At 53.4% G+C, this 16347-nt stretch overlaps 1 protein-coding gene across 2 annotated transcripts in view; it reads left to right on the forward strand.

Annotated features, from left to right (window-relative positions):
- Positions 209 to 16347, forward strand: part of PMEPA1 (prostate transmembrane protein, androgen induced 1) — a 56872-nt gene continuing 40733 nt past the window's right edge. Inside the window, exon 1 of one of the 2 annotated variants that reach the window (XM_018057627.1) lies at positions 209 to 386. In XM_018057627.1, the coding sequence (XP_017913116.1) occupies positions 293 to 386 (94 nt within the window). In that variant the 5' untranslated portion in view covers positions 209 to 292. The remainder of the gene's footprint in view (positions 387 to 16347) is intronic. The other variant, XM_018057626.1, reaches the window with a different exon arrangement.

Raw genomic sequence — 16347 nt, forward strand, 5'->3', positions numbered from 1 at the left:
GCCCCCGGGGCTGCGGAGGGGCAGCCGGGGGGTGCGCAGAGGAGCGCGGCCCCAAGCACTGAGTCCCACGGCGCCCCGGTAACTTGGCAGCGCCCGGAGCCCGGCGAGCCGGGGCGCGCCTTCCCCGCCGCGCGCCTCCTGCATGCGGGGCCCGAGCGCCGGGCGCCGGCCGGAGCCCCCCCCGGCCGCCCCCGAGCCCCCTGCGCCCCGCGCCGCGCCGCCGCGCCGTCCATGCACCGCTTGATGGGGGTCAACAGCACCGCCGCCGCCGCCGCCGCCGCCGGGCAGCCCAATGTCTCCTGCACGTGCAACTGCAAACGCTCTTTGTTCCAGAGCATGGAGATCAGTGAGTGACCCCGCGCCCCCCTCCCCGGAGGCCCCGTCAGGTTCGGACCCCGAATCGAGATGCAGATGCGGGCGGGGGCCCGGGCCGTGCGCGCCCCCTCGGGCTGTGCGCCCTGCGCCCCGGCTGCGCCCGCCGCGCCCCGGGCGCGCCCTCCCGGCTCGCGGCAGCTGGCGGCCGGCCCGGCTTTGTCCCGCGGCGCTGAGAGCCTGGCACGGCCCCCGCTGCCCGCGCCCCGCCCGCTGGGACTCGGACCCGGGGCCAAGCGGCGCAGAGGGCGGCAGGGCACCGTGCGCGGGAGGGCTGGGGCGGGTGGATCCGTGAAGTTTCCATTTTATTTCCCTAAGGGGCAGTCGCAATGGAGCAATTAGGCCGGCTCTTTATCAACTTTGGCTTGGGGGCAGGGGGGAGTCGGGCGTGTGAGACACTGTCTGGCCTGCGCGGTGTCTGGAGCTCCGGGTGTGTGTCTGGAGTGTGCGTGGCGCTGTGGGTCTCGGTCTATGTGAGTGGGTTTCCGTGCCGTCCGTGGAGTGTGCTGTGATTGTGTGTCTCTGTTTGGGTCTCAGCTTCCCTCTCTGTGTGGCTGGCTGCCCCAGGAGTGTGTGACAGAGTCTTCTTGGTCTCTGAGTCCCTCTGTGTCCGGGTCTGGGTGCCTCTTTTGAGTGTGTGTGTCTCTCTGAGGGTCTGGGGACCATTTGTGTCCAGGTTTCCGAGTCCAGGGCTCAGCGCTGGCGAGACGTGGATCCTGAGTGTGTGTCATTGTGTGAGTGTCTGTGTCCCCGACGCACCTATAAATAGCCTCTGTCTGGACAGCTTGGCTCAGTCTGGCTGGGACGGTGGTTACAAATGAGTCAAAGTTTGGGGTTGTCTGTATTTGGGACTGCCTTGCTCCGAAAGGAGGAGGTAGACTTAGGGTGGGGAGGGGAGTGTTTGAAGGTTGGTGCTGACTGGCCCTGCACTCGGAGGAGTTGAGAGGGGAATAAGCCTGGAGTCCCAACATCTGTAGCCCACCCAGGTGGGCTTTGGTCTAGGTGGTGAATTGACTGCCACCCCCCAGGGGACTGCCTTCTAGCCTATACTCCCTTCCCCCGCCCATCCTTTTGGGGACCTCTTGCCTCTCTGAGCTTCCCAGTCACTCCAGGCGGGGGTGGTACACAGCCCTTATCCGCAAGGGCCAGCCTTCCAGCTGGGACCAGGAGTCCAGAGGCAGCCGCCACCAAGGCGAGGGCAGTCACTGGGTGACTCATAAGCCAGTTTCCGCAGGCGGCTGCCACAGTTTTCGGCCCCTGAGCCTGTACAGTGAAGCGCAAGAGGTAAAAATAACCCGTGACCGGCCAGGCTGGGGCAGGCTGGCTGGCTTTGGTGGTGGGTCCTTCCATCTGCTGGTCCCCCCGCCTTCCCCGCCCTCCAGTCCTGGAATTGAAAGCCTTGCTCCCCCCAACCCCACCCCACCCCTCCCAGCTGCCCCACGCCAGGCCAGCGAGATGCCAGGAGAACCTGCCCAGAGCCAGCGTTTGCGGAATTGAGTTGCACTAAACCAGATTGCTTCCAAAGGCCCTTTGTGAACTCGGGAGGCTAATGAAATGCACGAGGATATTATTAAAATATGTTCACACACGTTTGGAGAGCCTCGTTCCTCTGTGGTGCCTTATTTCTCCCCCTCCTGTAAAGCTGCCTTAGGGAGCTCCCCCTGCCCCACCAGGGGTTGGCAGTGGCAGCCAGAACTTATCCATTATGAGGGCTGGGCACAGTCAGACATTCCACTCTTCTTCCTTTGTGTTCAGGACTTTTTAAAAAATTCATTTTTATTTCTGTGCCTTCTTGGGCTAACTAGCCCTAACGTTATCTTGGCTGACACGGAGGGGCCGTTAAGTCCGTTGCCTGTTGTGACTGCTGTGCATCGGCATCCGAGAGGGACCCTTGAGGTTAGCGCGCCTGGAACCCGGGCCTGCTCCAGCTGGCCCCGAGGTGGCCCATTAGTCACCATGTTCCGTGTATTTTTTACACATGGCCCCTGCTTCCTGGAAGAAAGCCCAGGGCAGGGAGGGAAGCGTCTGTAAAGCGCAGGTATAATATAACTGTTTGTTGCAAGTGCTAATCAGGTTTCCCGGAAATGGTCTTATGAGGAAGCCTTTAAGGCCTGGAGTTTCTTTATATAAAAAGAAAGAAGGATGAAAGGAAGGAACGAAATGGACAGTGGCCACTGTGCATTTCCTGTGGTCTGAGTTGGGGGTTCCAGTAGGTCAGAGTTGGATTTTGAGGTGGGCTGAAGGGCAATGTCCAGGTGGCTTCTCTTCTAGAGAAGAAGAGATGGCCCTTGGCAGTCCCTTAAGTCCTCTGGGCCTCAGCTCTCTCATCTGAAAAAGGAGACTGTGATGGTTGAAAAAACAAACTCTACCGTCTTTCAAGATGAGACCTCTCCCCTCCAAAGTCTGGCTTGAATAGTGCTGGGCCCTGGTATGGACTTCAGTGGCACCAGATTTCACAACTGGGGTTCATACCCTCGATTTAGAGATGCAGGGAAGTGACAGTGAAAAGCTTTACCCAGGGCCCCAGTCAATGCTTAGACGTAGGTACTCGTGGAATGCACACACCATCTTGATTATGGAATGGGGTCCCCAGAGTAGGGGTCCACCTTCACCTTGCGGGCTGGAGATCAGCAGCATCTCCTTTGTCCCTGGGAGACTGGGAACTGGGTGGGCTCTGAGGATCATCTTCACTTTGACAAGACACTGCCCAGACTCTCCAGGGGCTCCCATCTTTTCTGAGCCTTGAGGGTTGAGGGCTGCTGTCTGATGGGAATTCACTGTTCCCAGAACACACCCCTTGAAAAAATATACCCGTTTTGTAAATGAGCCGGGGGTCTTAGAATCAGACACAGCCAGCTCAAGTGACAGCCCACTGGAGATGATCGCTAAGGAGTCGGATGCGCTGACTTTTGAGGAAAGGATTCCTCCTGGCATATGTTTGCATTTTTCTTGGCATTCTTTGACCTCTTTTTAGTTCTTCTGCGCCTGTTAGAAATCACCCCCTTTCTCCTCCAACTTCTGCTTGAGACTTTTGGGGGCAGCCAGGTGCCCACTCTGCTTTCTGGACAGGCTGACTTGTGGGGCCAGACAATAACCAGCTGTTGGTTCTAGTGGCAGTATTTCGGGAGGATCCGGGGAGGTACCCCTGCCCTAACCCGGCCCTGCACCTCTGCAGCAGTGTCTAATGTGGGAGCTTTTTTTAAAAAAACACACTGGCATCATGAGCCTCTGATTCCTCTTCTCTGACCTCTCCTCTGATCCCAAAAAATCTTCGTGGGCACTAGAGACTCAGAAGCTCACAGGACAACCCAGTTTTCTGGCAGTTTGTGTGGCACGTGTGCTGTGCATGTGTAACACTTGAATCCCGGGGAATGTCAACCCGGGCTCCAGGATGCCTGGGCCAGACAGTTCCTTGCTGGGACGAAGGGGACAGTTGTCTTGGGTGTTGGCGTTTTACCCAGCATCCTGGCCTCTATCCTTTAGAGATCAGGAATAGGATTGTCCTCCCCCGACCAAGTAGTAACAACCAAGAATGTCTCCAGACTTTGGCAGGTGCCCTCTGAGAGGCACATTGTCCCTGGCTGACAACCACTGTTTTAATCAGTTACTGGTTTTTCCAAGGGGACTGGGTAGGGGAGGAAGGCAGAGCTGGTCGTCAGTTCCCTTCCAAAATCAATGCCCGTGAAGCCCAAGTTGGCCACTGCCACTCATCCACGTAGCCTTTATTGAGCACCTGTTGTGTGCCACACGGGGAAGATTGGGGCTCCTTCTTGATGAAATTTCCGGTTTTCGCCTTGAATTTGCTTTTACCACCAGGAAAGACGCAGGCACCCATGAAAACAGATATTTCAGGTTTCTGGTTAAACTATTGATTCAACACCAGCCTTTACACCCGTGGGCCTTCTCAGTTGGGACTTTTAACCCACATGTTTTCTGTCTGGGTTTTTGGTTGAGGTGCCGTAAGAGGCTGAGTTTTGATTGGATCTCAGGTCAGGCCCTTGGCCATGGCTTCCCAGGAGGCCTGGGTCAAGCCAGCTACATCGCCTAGTGTGACCTGAGGTCAGGGGTGAGCTTAGTGTTTGTCAAAACACAGAACAACTAGTGGCTCTTGTGCACACATGCATACACAGGCACACACGTGCATGTCCACACACGCCCCCTCGACATGCAAACACACATGCACACGTATGGGTTCACATAGTCAGCCGTTACCCCTTTCTGCCTTTCCTGCCAGCTTCTCTTGGGGTTTGGAATGGTTACAGCTTCTTCTGGGCATGTGAGAAATATAAAAAGGAAAAAAGTGCACACACACTTCCTCCCTGATGAGTTGTGCAAATATATGCACTCGCCCTTCGAAAGAGAAGGGAGATGGAGCTGTGGGTAAGGCTGCAGAGGAGAGAAGGCTGGCAGCAGGGAGTTGGGGGGCACTTCTTACGTTTGGGACTGCAAGATGCAAAAGATCCATTTGCACCCCAGTGATCCCAGAGCAACCAGCTCAGGTGTGCCTAAGTACCCACCTCCATGTACCTGCCCCACCTCATCTAGCCCAGGGCTAGGGTTTTTAAACGCTTATGGTTCTGACAATTGTCAAATCATAAGAAAGTGTTGGAGAGGAGGGTGCTGGTGGTGGACCCCCACCAAGAAGGCCTGCGTGGCATTGTCTTCTCCGGTGTTATCACCCAGAGAGAAGTTGGCAGGCAGCTGGGCACCTGGGATCCGGAACAAAGAGAAGGCGCTGTGACAGGTTGAGTGTTAGAGGCTATACTCCTGCCAGCCTTGGGCTCTTTGGTGCATGTGCTGAGTAGCAGATCAAGGCTGAGGACTCATTCTGTGCTTTTTAAAAGGTGTTGTACGCACGTGTGCCTGTGTGTGTGTGTGTGTGTGTGAGGTACCCTTGGTTGGAGTAGGGCTGGGTGCTGTGTGTGCCGCCTGCCCCTTCATCTTTGTGAACCCGTGGAGCAGAAAGGATGTACCTGCTGCTTGGGGGCTTCCCGAGGCCCGAAGAGGACAGCTAAGGGTGGCAAACTTGTTGTCCTCGGGGTCGGGGGCGGGGGAGGGAGCTGCAGAGAACCAAGGGCAGAAGTGCCGCCGAAAGGCACATGGGCCCCATGAGGCCAGATCTCCCAGTTTCAGGGGACCGAGCTAGATTTTGTTGTAAAACTCCTAGATTTTAAGTACAAGCAATTTCTTGTTTTCTCACCTGCTTGTAGACCCTTTCCAGCCCGAGGACCGCAGTGGGTTCAGAGCCAGAGGGATGGAAGCTCCACCCCCATATCATGCTGGCTATGTCCCTTGTCCTTCAGTCCATCTGTCAGGCTGGGTGACAACAGCTCCCGTGTGCTGGGGTGTTGTGAGGATTCTCAAGGAGTCTGGCCTGCTGTTTGCACCCTGTGCTTCTGGGGGTCAGCAGTGACAGTGGGTGGACTTGGCCCGAAGACCTACTTGTCCTGTCCCCCAGCAGTCACACTCTGGCCCTTCACCTGTTGAGAAGACCTTCAGAGAAGGTTTCCCCACTCGGAGCCTGGGGTGCCAGAATTGGCTCGGAATGTTGGAATGAACAGGCCCATGCCAGACCATGACCTTGAGAGTGGAAGTGACTGAATATTTGTGTGTCATTGTCCCTGGCTGGCAAACCCCCAGCACATCCGCCCTTGGTCTAGAAGCTCCAGACATCTCTTAGGGTCCCCTGCTGGCTTCCTGGAGCCCACAGCCCACTTTGGAGGCAGAAGCTGGGTTCTGGGGCTGTGTGCAGCCCTGAAGTCAGCACCACCCTGACCTCAGATACCCACCGGATCCATTCCCTAAGATGGGAGCTCACAGCCCAGAGACTCAGAATGTGGGTGTGAGGCTCTTGTTTTGAAAATTCATTTCCATTTTTAACAAGTGACTCTACAGGGGTCCGGGGGGTGGCCATCATAAAGATACTCCAATCTTCTTTTCCGGTGGTGAGGGGGGAGTTGTCTCATGTCTCAGCCTCTGAGCCACCTGCATCTGAAGTCGTGTCAACTTCTCTTTCTTTTGGGTAACAGCACAAAGCCAAACCCTGACAACCGCAGGGTCTCCCCAGGGCCTCCTCCAGCACCCGTGAGATGTCTGTCGGCAAGCTGGGAAAGGGCCCGGAATGGCTTGCCAACAGGAGCTGGGGCTTCGGCACCCCAGGAGAGGCCGAGAAAGGTTTGGGGCATCCCCAGGCTTTCCCAGAGCCACAGAGCAGCTTCTGTCTTCTGTTTCCAGGGTGACTGATGGATTTTTGTTTCCACTCCCTTTCCTAGCTGGATATGGAGAGCTTATTATGTGCCAGGCACTAGTGACGCATTTTTCTCCATCTTCAAAACAACTCTGTAAGAGAGCTGTTGCTGTCACCAATTTGCAGATGCAAATAGTGGGAATCAGAGAGGGTAAGACACTTGCCCCAGGTCACACAGCCAGGAACTGATGTTCTGCTGGGAGTCACATCTCAGTGCCCTGACCCTGCAGCCCATGCTCCTGTGATTTCTTCCCCACGACACCACACCAACTCCCATTCATTAGGGAGAAGCACCAACAAATCTCAGGGCACATAGTTGTGTCCTTTTCACTCTAACAGTGTGCTGGCTGACTGTTCATTGGAAAGGTCTACGTCAAACACGTGTCTTGCCTCAGGCCGTCGCTGTCTCCAGCTCCTTCCCCCACCTCCAAACTACCACCATCTGATCTGGTGTCAGGGGCCTGGAAAGTCACCCAGGACTGTCCCTGGAGGGGCCGTATCTTTACTTTTCCAGGATTTCCAGGTCATCCGGGGTCTGGGCATGTCAGCCTTCTGGCCAGAAATGATGATTATCTAGACTTTACAGGGAACCTGTGTGGAGCAGAGCATCCCAGACTAGTCATTCCTGTTTGGGCTCTGCGAGCCCTCTGTGGATCTCTCCTTCTAGACCTGTCCGTAGTGTTGAATGTTGTGTAATGAGTTGTGTCATCTCTCTCTCTTCTGGTTACCAAGTGCCGAGAGGCTGAAGATAGTATCAGTTTTGTTCATTATATCCTGAACCTGGTTGGTACCTTGTGTATGAGGGGGGATGGAAGGGAAGGACAGGCAGACTCCAAAAGATTCCAGGCAGGACAGGATGTGGTCAGGATGTAGACCTGCAAGATCATCCTTTTGGGGTTCCATGCTGGGCCTCCGCTTGCCCCTCTGCAGAACAGAGGGGAGGTTAACACCCACTTCAGAAATCGTCAAGACAGTCGCCCAGCAATCAAAAGCACCTCTAGCACAAAATGCCGTTTTGAATACTAGAGACATTTCCACTGTTTGGGGCAGGAAGCTGTGCCCCCTCCCATCCTCCTCCCACCATCTCTCCTGAAGACCTCAGAGCCGCACGTGGGGGCAGGTGCAGAAGCCCAGGCAGACACACCCCTGCCTCCGCCGCCTTGCCCAGGGAGGTTGGAGGTCTCTCAGTGTCACTTCAGTGCCACTAGGCTTCCCAGGTGGTGCAGTGGTAAAGAATCCGCCTGTCAGTGCAGGAGACTCAGGTTCAACCCTTGGGTCAGGAAGATCCCCTGGAGAAGGAAATGGCAGCCCACTCCAGTATTCTTGCCTGGAGAATCCCATGAACAGAGGAGCCTGGTGGGCTACAGTTCATGGGGTCCCAAGAGTTGGACATGACACAAGAGCTTAGAAGTGACAAAGGCACAACGCCAGGACCTGCCCCACATCCCCAGGAGGAGGATTTCTAGGGGGACTCTTCTCTGCACACTCTTGCTTCGGTTGCCCTTTCCGTGTGGCGCTGGCTCCAAAGTGACTGTGAGACCCGTAGATTGAAAGGGTTGAGGCAGCTACTGTGAGGTTCCAGGTAGTGATTGGATCTTCCTAATTTTCCCACAGAGTCTGATAATGCATTTGTTTTTCACCGGGGTAAGGGTGGAAGGAAGAAGGGGTAAGTTTCTGGACTTATTGTCAGAGCCTCTGCAGTGCACTTGCTCCAATGTTGAAAGCATCGGGAAATGTGGAGTCTGATTTTCTCTTCTTACCCTTCAGATGTATTTATGGAAAGAAAGAGTGAAAGTGTTTGTCACTCAGTCTGTCTGACTCTTTTGTGACCCCATGCACTGTAGCCCACCAGGCTCCTCTGTCCATGGGATTCTGCAGGCAAGAATGCTGGAGTGGGTTACCATTCCCTTCTCCAGGAGATCTTACTGACCCCGGGATCAAATCTGGGTTTCCTGCATTGCAGGCAGATTTTTTGCCATCTAAGCCACCATGGACTTGAGTCTGAGTGAACTCCGGGAGATGGTGATGGACAGGGAGGCCTGGCATGCTGCAATTCATGGGGTCGCAAAGAGTCGGACACGACTGAGTGACTGAACTGAACTGAAGCCACCAGGGAAGCTCTCAGATATATTCATAACTACAGTCATGTAGTGTTGTATCAGTGGGCTTGGGAAATGGCTCTCCTGGCAGAAAAGAGAGCTTTACTTATTGGTAATGAGTGTAAAATCCGAGTGACTCTGACCTCCACAAGCCAGCTCTTAATGTCCCACTGTCCACTGCCCTCTAGAAACACCTCCTGGTGCTCCATGCGTGGCACAGGGCTCGGCTCCCCAGGGCTGGACAGATACAACTGAACCATTAAGCAGTCACGTGGGTTTGAGACACCAGCTTCTCTTCGACGTTTGGAGGAGTGGTCCCATATCATTTGTCCCTGATATGGCCTTTGGTGGTGATGGGGGCTGGCAGCAGTGCCACATTCTGCTTGGGATGGATACCACTTCTGCATGATATCGGCACAGAGTAGATGTTCAATAAATAGTGAAACAGTGGGTGAAAGAGTGGATTCTGGTGTTCCTTCATTTCCCCCAGGGCTGCTGGGAGCCCACAGTGAGGTTCTGTAAACTCCTGGCCCTTGGCCTGCCTGCCAGCCTTGACCATACAGATGGGGAAACACGTGCAGATCACGTCAGGCTTTAGGGACAGGAGAGTCTCTGTTGGTCCTTAAGGTCTACAGGAGCTGGTGTTTCCATCCCTGGCTTTGCAGGTGGGGACAAAAGTGACATTCAGCCATGAATCTGTTTGGGTGTCAGTGGTTAAGGATACAGAAATATATGCTTTAATATATAAAACCACGTTCATGCACGTGTGCTCAGTTGCTTCAGTTGTTTCTGACGCTTTCTGGCCCTGTGAACAGCAGCCTTCCAGGCTCCTCTGTCCGTGGGATTCTCCAGGCAAGAATACTGGAGTTGGTTGCCATGCCCTCTTCCAGGGAATCTTCCTGATCCAGGGATCGAACCCACATCTCCTATGTCTCTTTCATTGTAGGCAGATTCTTTACCAATGAACCACCGGGGAAGTCCATAAAACCATGTATCATTGGATATAAGAAACATACATACATATATTTATAGTATAAAACATGCAGAAAATTTTAAGGTGGGTGCATTCTGCCCAAGACTAGGAGACATCTCTGAGGTCCCTCTACTCAAGGTCGTGTGGGGACCTCCCCACCTCTGTCTGCAGGTGTGCTAGGACTGAACCTGAGACTTTCCTTGCCTTTGTCCTGGGCTCCCTTGGAGATGAAATCAGAACTCTCAGGCTCCGTCCTCGGAAGCAATAGAAGTGGGTGCTGAGTCTGTTTTCCTGCACATGTGCGGCAAAGAAACTGCCCTTTCTCTGAAGAGGTTTTCTCAGCGCCACTCGTCTTGGGTGCCTGGTTGCCAACTGCTCATCCAGAGTGGATTTGGAAGGACAGCCCCGCTGCCCTCTTGTCCTGCATTGCCCGAGATGGTCCAGGCAGCTGCTGGTAAGATGGGCTGCCGCCCAAGAGTATCAGCCAGGGGTGAGCTCAGGTTTGTTCTCACTCATGGGACTTTGCCCACCAAAGTCAGACATTGCTGAGAGGGATGCTTTCTGCTGTGCTCAAGCTGCCTCATAATGTTCAGATGCCTGACCCACAAGTGTCAAGTCACGGGTTCGATCCCTGGGTCAAGAAGATCCCCTGGAGAAGGAAATGGCCACCCACTCCAGTATTCTTGCCTGGAGAATCCCATGGACAGAGGAGCATGGCAGGGAGCCAACAGTCCATGGGGTCGGAAAAGAGTCAGACACGACTTAGCAACTAAAGAACAACAACAACAAAAGCTGCCCCGTAAGGTTCAGGTGCCTGGTCAACAAGCATCAACCTAAGCCCTGTGGGGTGATCGGTCCCAGAGGCCACACTTCCACTGGGGAAGCTCAGAATTTGCACATGGCCACCACAAACTGTTTCTGAATCAACCTAAATTTTATACCAGGTAGAGTAGCTGATATTCCTCCAGTAGATGTCAGTTGAGAAGTGACAGAAGAATTTGGTGACTGTAGGTCATGTGTTTCAAAACACTGATCAGGGAAAGGAGAATCTGTATGGTCTGTTGTGGCTGCTACACTTAGATAAATGAAATAAATGTTAATACCAAGACATTTGGTAAGATTCAGTGCATATGTGCTTACATCCAGACATTGCTCATGTGGCTATACATTATAAGGTCTGAAATAAATGTCCCAAAGAAAGTAGAAAGTGAAGCGGGGGCAGGGAGGCTCTTTCAGCCTGGGGAGCCCTGCAGGAATTTGGTAACTGCCAGGGCCCCCATTTTGCAGATCCCAAGTCTGAGAATTCAGGCTGATCATAGGTCTAATTGCCTTCCTGAAAACAGTTTAGTCGGTAATAATTCTGTAAACCTATGAATCAACTTTGCGCAAACACCCTGAGTAATTTCTTTGTTCTTTTCTTTCTCCTTTGTAATTGGTGTCTGTAAAAGCCAAAGGTTTGGTCCTGGGGAAGGCATGATTCATTTATTGGTGTCTGTGCCGCCCCGTTATCGTGCAGTCATTTCAGAATGCCGTCGCGGTGAGCCCAGAGTGATTCATAAGGGGCTGAACTGAGCAGCCGACGGGGGTCACGGCCATAGGGAAACGATTTTTCCTAATCTGTTTATGATATGGGAGAGGGAGGTGGCTGTATCGTAGTGATGGGAAGGGTGTCAATTACATTGGTGAGTATAACCGATTAAATAACACCAGCCAGCCCTTTGAGCATCCCTGCATTTGCCACTGTTGATGGTCCTTGATGGACCACAGCTAAATGCACTCTTATCTCGGGTATATCTCTCCCACATTTATGGATGCCGATCTCTGAGCAGGCTGACATGTAAGGACACCCCCATCAAGCCTCGAGCAGAGTTTTCAACCCAAAAGCCACAAAGGCAGAGAATGTTGCCTTTTTTAAAAGTCTCTGCACTGGGTCCACCATGGAACAGTTTAAATATCCAGTCTTAAGGGGCTTCCTACATGGCTCAAGTGGTAAAGAATCTGTCTGCCAACGTAAGAGAGGCAAGCTCGATCCCTGGGTCAGGAAGAGCCCCTGGAGAAGGAAATGGTAACCCATTAGAGTATTCTTGCCTGGAGAATCCCATGGACAGAGGAGCCTGACAGGCTACAATCCATGGGGTTGCAAAGAGTCAGACACGACTTAGTGACTGAATACACACAATACACATTCAAGGGCCAAGGGCCACTCCTATCCCCTCTCCATTACTCTAACAAGGATAGTTACTAGATGTTTGCGGTTGTCAAGACTTTGCATTAACCTTAAGTATTTGGAGACTTACACGTGGAGCCACTGTTTTGTCTAGTTTTATTAGTTACTTTTGGCCCTAAATAAAAATGTCACTGTCCTCCCATCCGGAGAGTGATTAGAGTCACCTGCTACTTGGCCTAGAGGTACAATTATGATTCCAGCCGCCAATAGTCCACATAAATCTAGGCCCTGCCTGCTAGTGCATAATCCAGAAGTTGGTCTGTTGAGATAAGGAGTATTTCTTCCTGCAGCCCTTTCTCCCGATGTCCTCTTGTCCGGTTTATTCTGTCTGTGTGACTTGCTCCGTTGTTTTCTGTCCTCTGCATCAGCTCAGGTATCTGTGGACTCCCAGCTCCTTTATGTCTTTAACATAGTTAGAAGAGAATCTAGCTGGTACTTACTGAGCTGCTTTGTGACTTTCACAGTGTGGATCAAGAATGAGTACATGGCATTTGAGCCAGCACTCCCCTTGTTGCCCATGACAGACATTGCTAATCAATCCCAGCATGGGGAAGCATCAAGGGCTGCGGAAATCCTGGAAGAGGAGGAATCACTCCTGCATGTAGCCACCGAGACTCACCATCTGCTCAGCATGTTTCATGGAGGCCCTTGGGCTGCCTGACAAGTCAGGAACCGTCCCTACTGTCAGATCTAAGGCTGAGCCGCCACCTCGATGTGACCCAAATCCCAGCTTCAGTTGTCAGGCCTGGGTTCCTCACAGTTCTCTAGACTTGTTCCTGATGAGATCTGGAATAAGACCCCTACCCATGTTACTCTCGCCCCCACAGACAGTACTTCAGTTGTCTTTCTTTACAGTCGGGGTCACCAACTCAAACGTCACAGAAACCTTTGTTTTCACCTTGAATGTGCGTTGTGGCGTTCTTTTACACTGTAATGAGAATGAGCTCTGGACCTTTCCCTGGAATAGACTCAGGAGATGGGGATGGGATTCAAAAAAAAAAGAGCAGGAGAGGAGAGAAGCTGGGCAGTCAGTATCTGGGGACTGAGGCCCCAGTGACTTTGTTTGTTTTATTTTCTTGGCGATCTCTTTAGTGGCTTTGTGGCTCTTCGAACCCCAGCTAGTCCTGCTGATGGTCTCAGATGCTCACCGAGCATCATGCACGCTCTTGTGGCAGCCTCGTTGGCATGGAGGAGGCGGAGCCAGGGCACGTGCCAGGGTACAGAGATCGCCAGCCAGGAGCAGAGCAGGACTTGATCTTGGGCCGCGGGGCTCCAGAGTCTCTCCCCACAGCTTCATAACCACCTGTCACCCGTGTGCTAGCGTGGCTGACTCCAAGCCTCCTGCCTTTGCCCTCCGGCTTTTGCAGCTGGCCTGGTGTCCTGTTCCTCCCTCCTCCGCGCACTCTCCTTCTTGGAATGGTCATGGGCAGTCATCCTGGGGCTCGGGGCCAGCAGGAGCAGAGCTCTGTCCTGGGTCGGATTGCCGCTGACGGGAGAAAGGAGTCATCATGACCTGTGGGGTGCTGAGCTTCCAGCGAGGTTGCCTTGGCAGAGGGGTGAGAAGGGGGTCCAGAGGCCATTCCCACTGAGGACCCCCTCCAGTCCCCTTCTCAACCCTGCCCTTCTCCATTCTGCTGACCGTGGAAGCCACAGCCGCAGTGCCTCTGCAACTCTGACCCTCAGACGTACCCCAGGGTGGGAGTGGGGCTTCTTAAAACTTCCCAGGGAATTCCAGGGTGCAGCTGGGGTTAAGCCCTGCTAGGCTGGCCCCCACCTGGCAGTGCTTGCAGATAGAGAAACTGAGATCCAGTTGAGGAAGTACAGGAAACCTGGGCATGAAACCCTTCTGTGGCTTATGGGAGCGCTGCCACTAATAGTGTCATCACCATGAGGACAGCGGGCTGGCGGGACTCCGTGCGAGCCAGGCTGCAGCAACGCTTGCAGGCTGCACTGAGTCGGGCAGCCGAGCCCATGGGGCCTAGGCCTTACCTTCCAGCACGCGTCTGGCATTCCGGGCCAGGTGCTTGAACAGCTGAGCAACACCTGAGGCCTCTGCCTGCCATGGTGCAAGGGGATGGTCTGGGGCCTGGTGGCTGGAGTGGCAGCCAGGGGCTGTATGTTACTGTCTGTTGGGTAACGGTGGGGCGCCTGGTTTTGCCAGGATGAGGATGAGCACCCGGTGTCCTGGCTTCCTCTTCTGCTCCCTGTGGCTGGCAGCCACAGCCTGAAACCTGGCCTTCAACTGGATCTGCCCCCTCCTTTTGCCTCCGGCATTCTTGGTTTACCTGTGTGGCTTTCTGTTTCACTGGGGGTGGCACCTTGCTTCTTGAAGGGGCATCACACAGGGCACTGGTGGGCTTGTAGCCAAAGGCAGAATGTTCCAGACTTAAGGTTTTCCCATCACTGAAGCCCCCGATGAGCCCTGCTCATACCTCTGTCCCCTACCATCTCGCCTCATCTCCTCCCTTCTCAATTTTGTTCTCTGTAAAACAGGCTTAATTGAAACCCGGGGTTCTTGTGAGAAGGAAGATACTGCAAAGGCCCAGTCAGATCTCACCAGCTGCCCCTTCTCTTCCCTTCAGTTGTTAAACTTCCTTTCGGAATCTGTGTTTTCCCCTGCTGCGATGTGTTTATTGAGGTATAATTTAGAAGCACAAAGTGCACAGACGTAAGTGCACACTCTGATGAGTTTTGGCAAGTGTCTGTGTCTGTGACAACCATCCAGGTCGAGAGGAAGGTCCTTCCGGCTCCCCACAAGCCCCTCTGCCCCTTGCCCCTCTACACCTGCCCCGCCCCGAGGCAGTCACTGCAGATTCCATCACCAGAGATCAAATGTTCCGAGTGGAGAGCTTTGCATAAATGGAGGCACACTGTATGTTCTTTTTGTTTGCTTTCTTTCAGTCAGCCTCCTGACTTTGAGATCCATCCGTGTTGTGTGTCTCAGTTGTGGTTCCTTTTATTTCTGAGCAGCCCTCTATTGTATGGATGAACCATGAGGCTGCTGTTCACACAGGGGAAAGCCTCGTCAAAGGGGTATATGAACCCAAAGGAATGACTGTTTAACGGTGGAATTCCAGGAGCCTCCATGGGGAAGAGGTTTTATAACCTGAATCTGAGCCCCGTAAACAGGCATCGAGGACCTGGGCATCTGTCCAGCTCCAGCACCGGGGGCTCAGGATGGTGGCAGAGGCGTTGGAAACTCAGCGGGCCATACCTCTGCCGCCACCTGGCACGATTGCACCAGCCGCAGAGGCCAGTCCTCCAGCCTGCTTCACCTGGCCCGCATTCCTCTGCAAGGAATGAGGATGTGGGTGACCCCAGACAGGTGTGAATCATGTCTGGGGAGGTGGTTACTCAGAGGCAGAGAGCACTGAGGCTGAGTTCCTGCTGGCTGATGCCCACGGACAGCTCAGACCTTGGGATGGAGCTGTATGTCCTGGGGGTTGGGCATGCCTCATTGGAGAGTGTGGGGCTGGCAGAAGGTGTCCTTGACACTTGGAATCGAGTGTTGCCTGAGGAAGGAAAGGACCCTCACAGAGTGGCTTTAGAGACGGAATGCCGGTTTAGAATCACAGCTCTGTCAGTCCCCAGGCCTCAGTTCTTCATCTGTAAAATGGGGATGCTAGTAAGTGTGCTGACTCTCTGGGCTGCATGTGACAGCACACAGCTCACTTACAGGTATTTACTGAATGCCAGGCACCATGCTACATGCAGCTTTGCAGGAGCTGCTGTTACTAGACCTGTTTTTCAGATGGGCAGACAGACTGAGGCTCAGAGGACAGGAGTCACTTCCCAAGGGCACATGAGGATAATTGGCTGAGTTAGATTTGGGACCCTTTGACACCACTTGAGTCATAACCTCCTGACTTTGTAAGTTCAGAGAAGTTGACAGACCCAAAGCCGACTGGCAGCCCGTAAGAAAACCTTAGATGGCATGTGGACAGGCATTTTAGATTTAATAGTTATGTCCTTGGGTTAAAAGATGTTGAATGTAAATTAGGAAGGATGGGACAAGCAAAGTACATCATTGATTTCATGAGTGTTGCTTAAAACAAGGCCTCGTAGTCAAAGGGATTGAATATTTACTTTTTTTAAATATCAAGAAATTTAAATTCCTGTAACAGGGTATTTGGAAATGGCAAAGCTCAGGAAGGCCGGTTGAAGTGATGTTTAAGGTGCACTTCCCAGGGAGTCCTCCGGGGTCTTTAATAAGCAATTATAGGCTCACAGCACTTTGCTCTTTGCCCTCCTAGGGTCAGCCGGCTGTTTGAAGGTCGGGGTCAACTCAGTTCTAATGAGATCAAGGTCGCAAGGTCGTGTCAGAGGCGGGAAGCCAAGGGGATAGTTCATGGGCAGGGAGTTATGGATGGAGGGGGAAGCCCCCATCCTTCCCCTAGACACACAGCTCCAAGCAACTTCCTGCAGGTGA

Source organism: Capra hircus, chromosome 13, assembly GCF_001704415.2.
Source record: "Capra hircus breed San Clemente chromosome 13, ASM170441v1, whole genome shotgun sequence".
NCBI lineage: Eukaryota > Metazoa > Chordata > Mammalia > Artiodactyla > Bovidae > Capra > Capra hircus.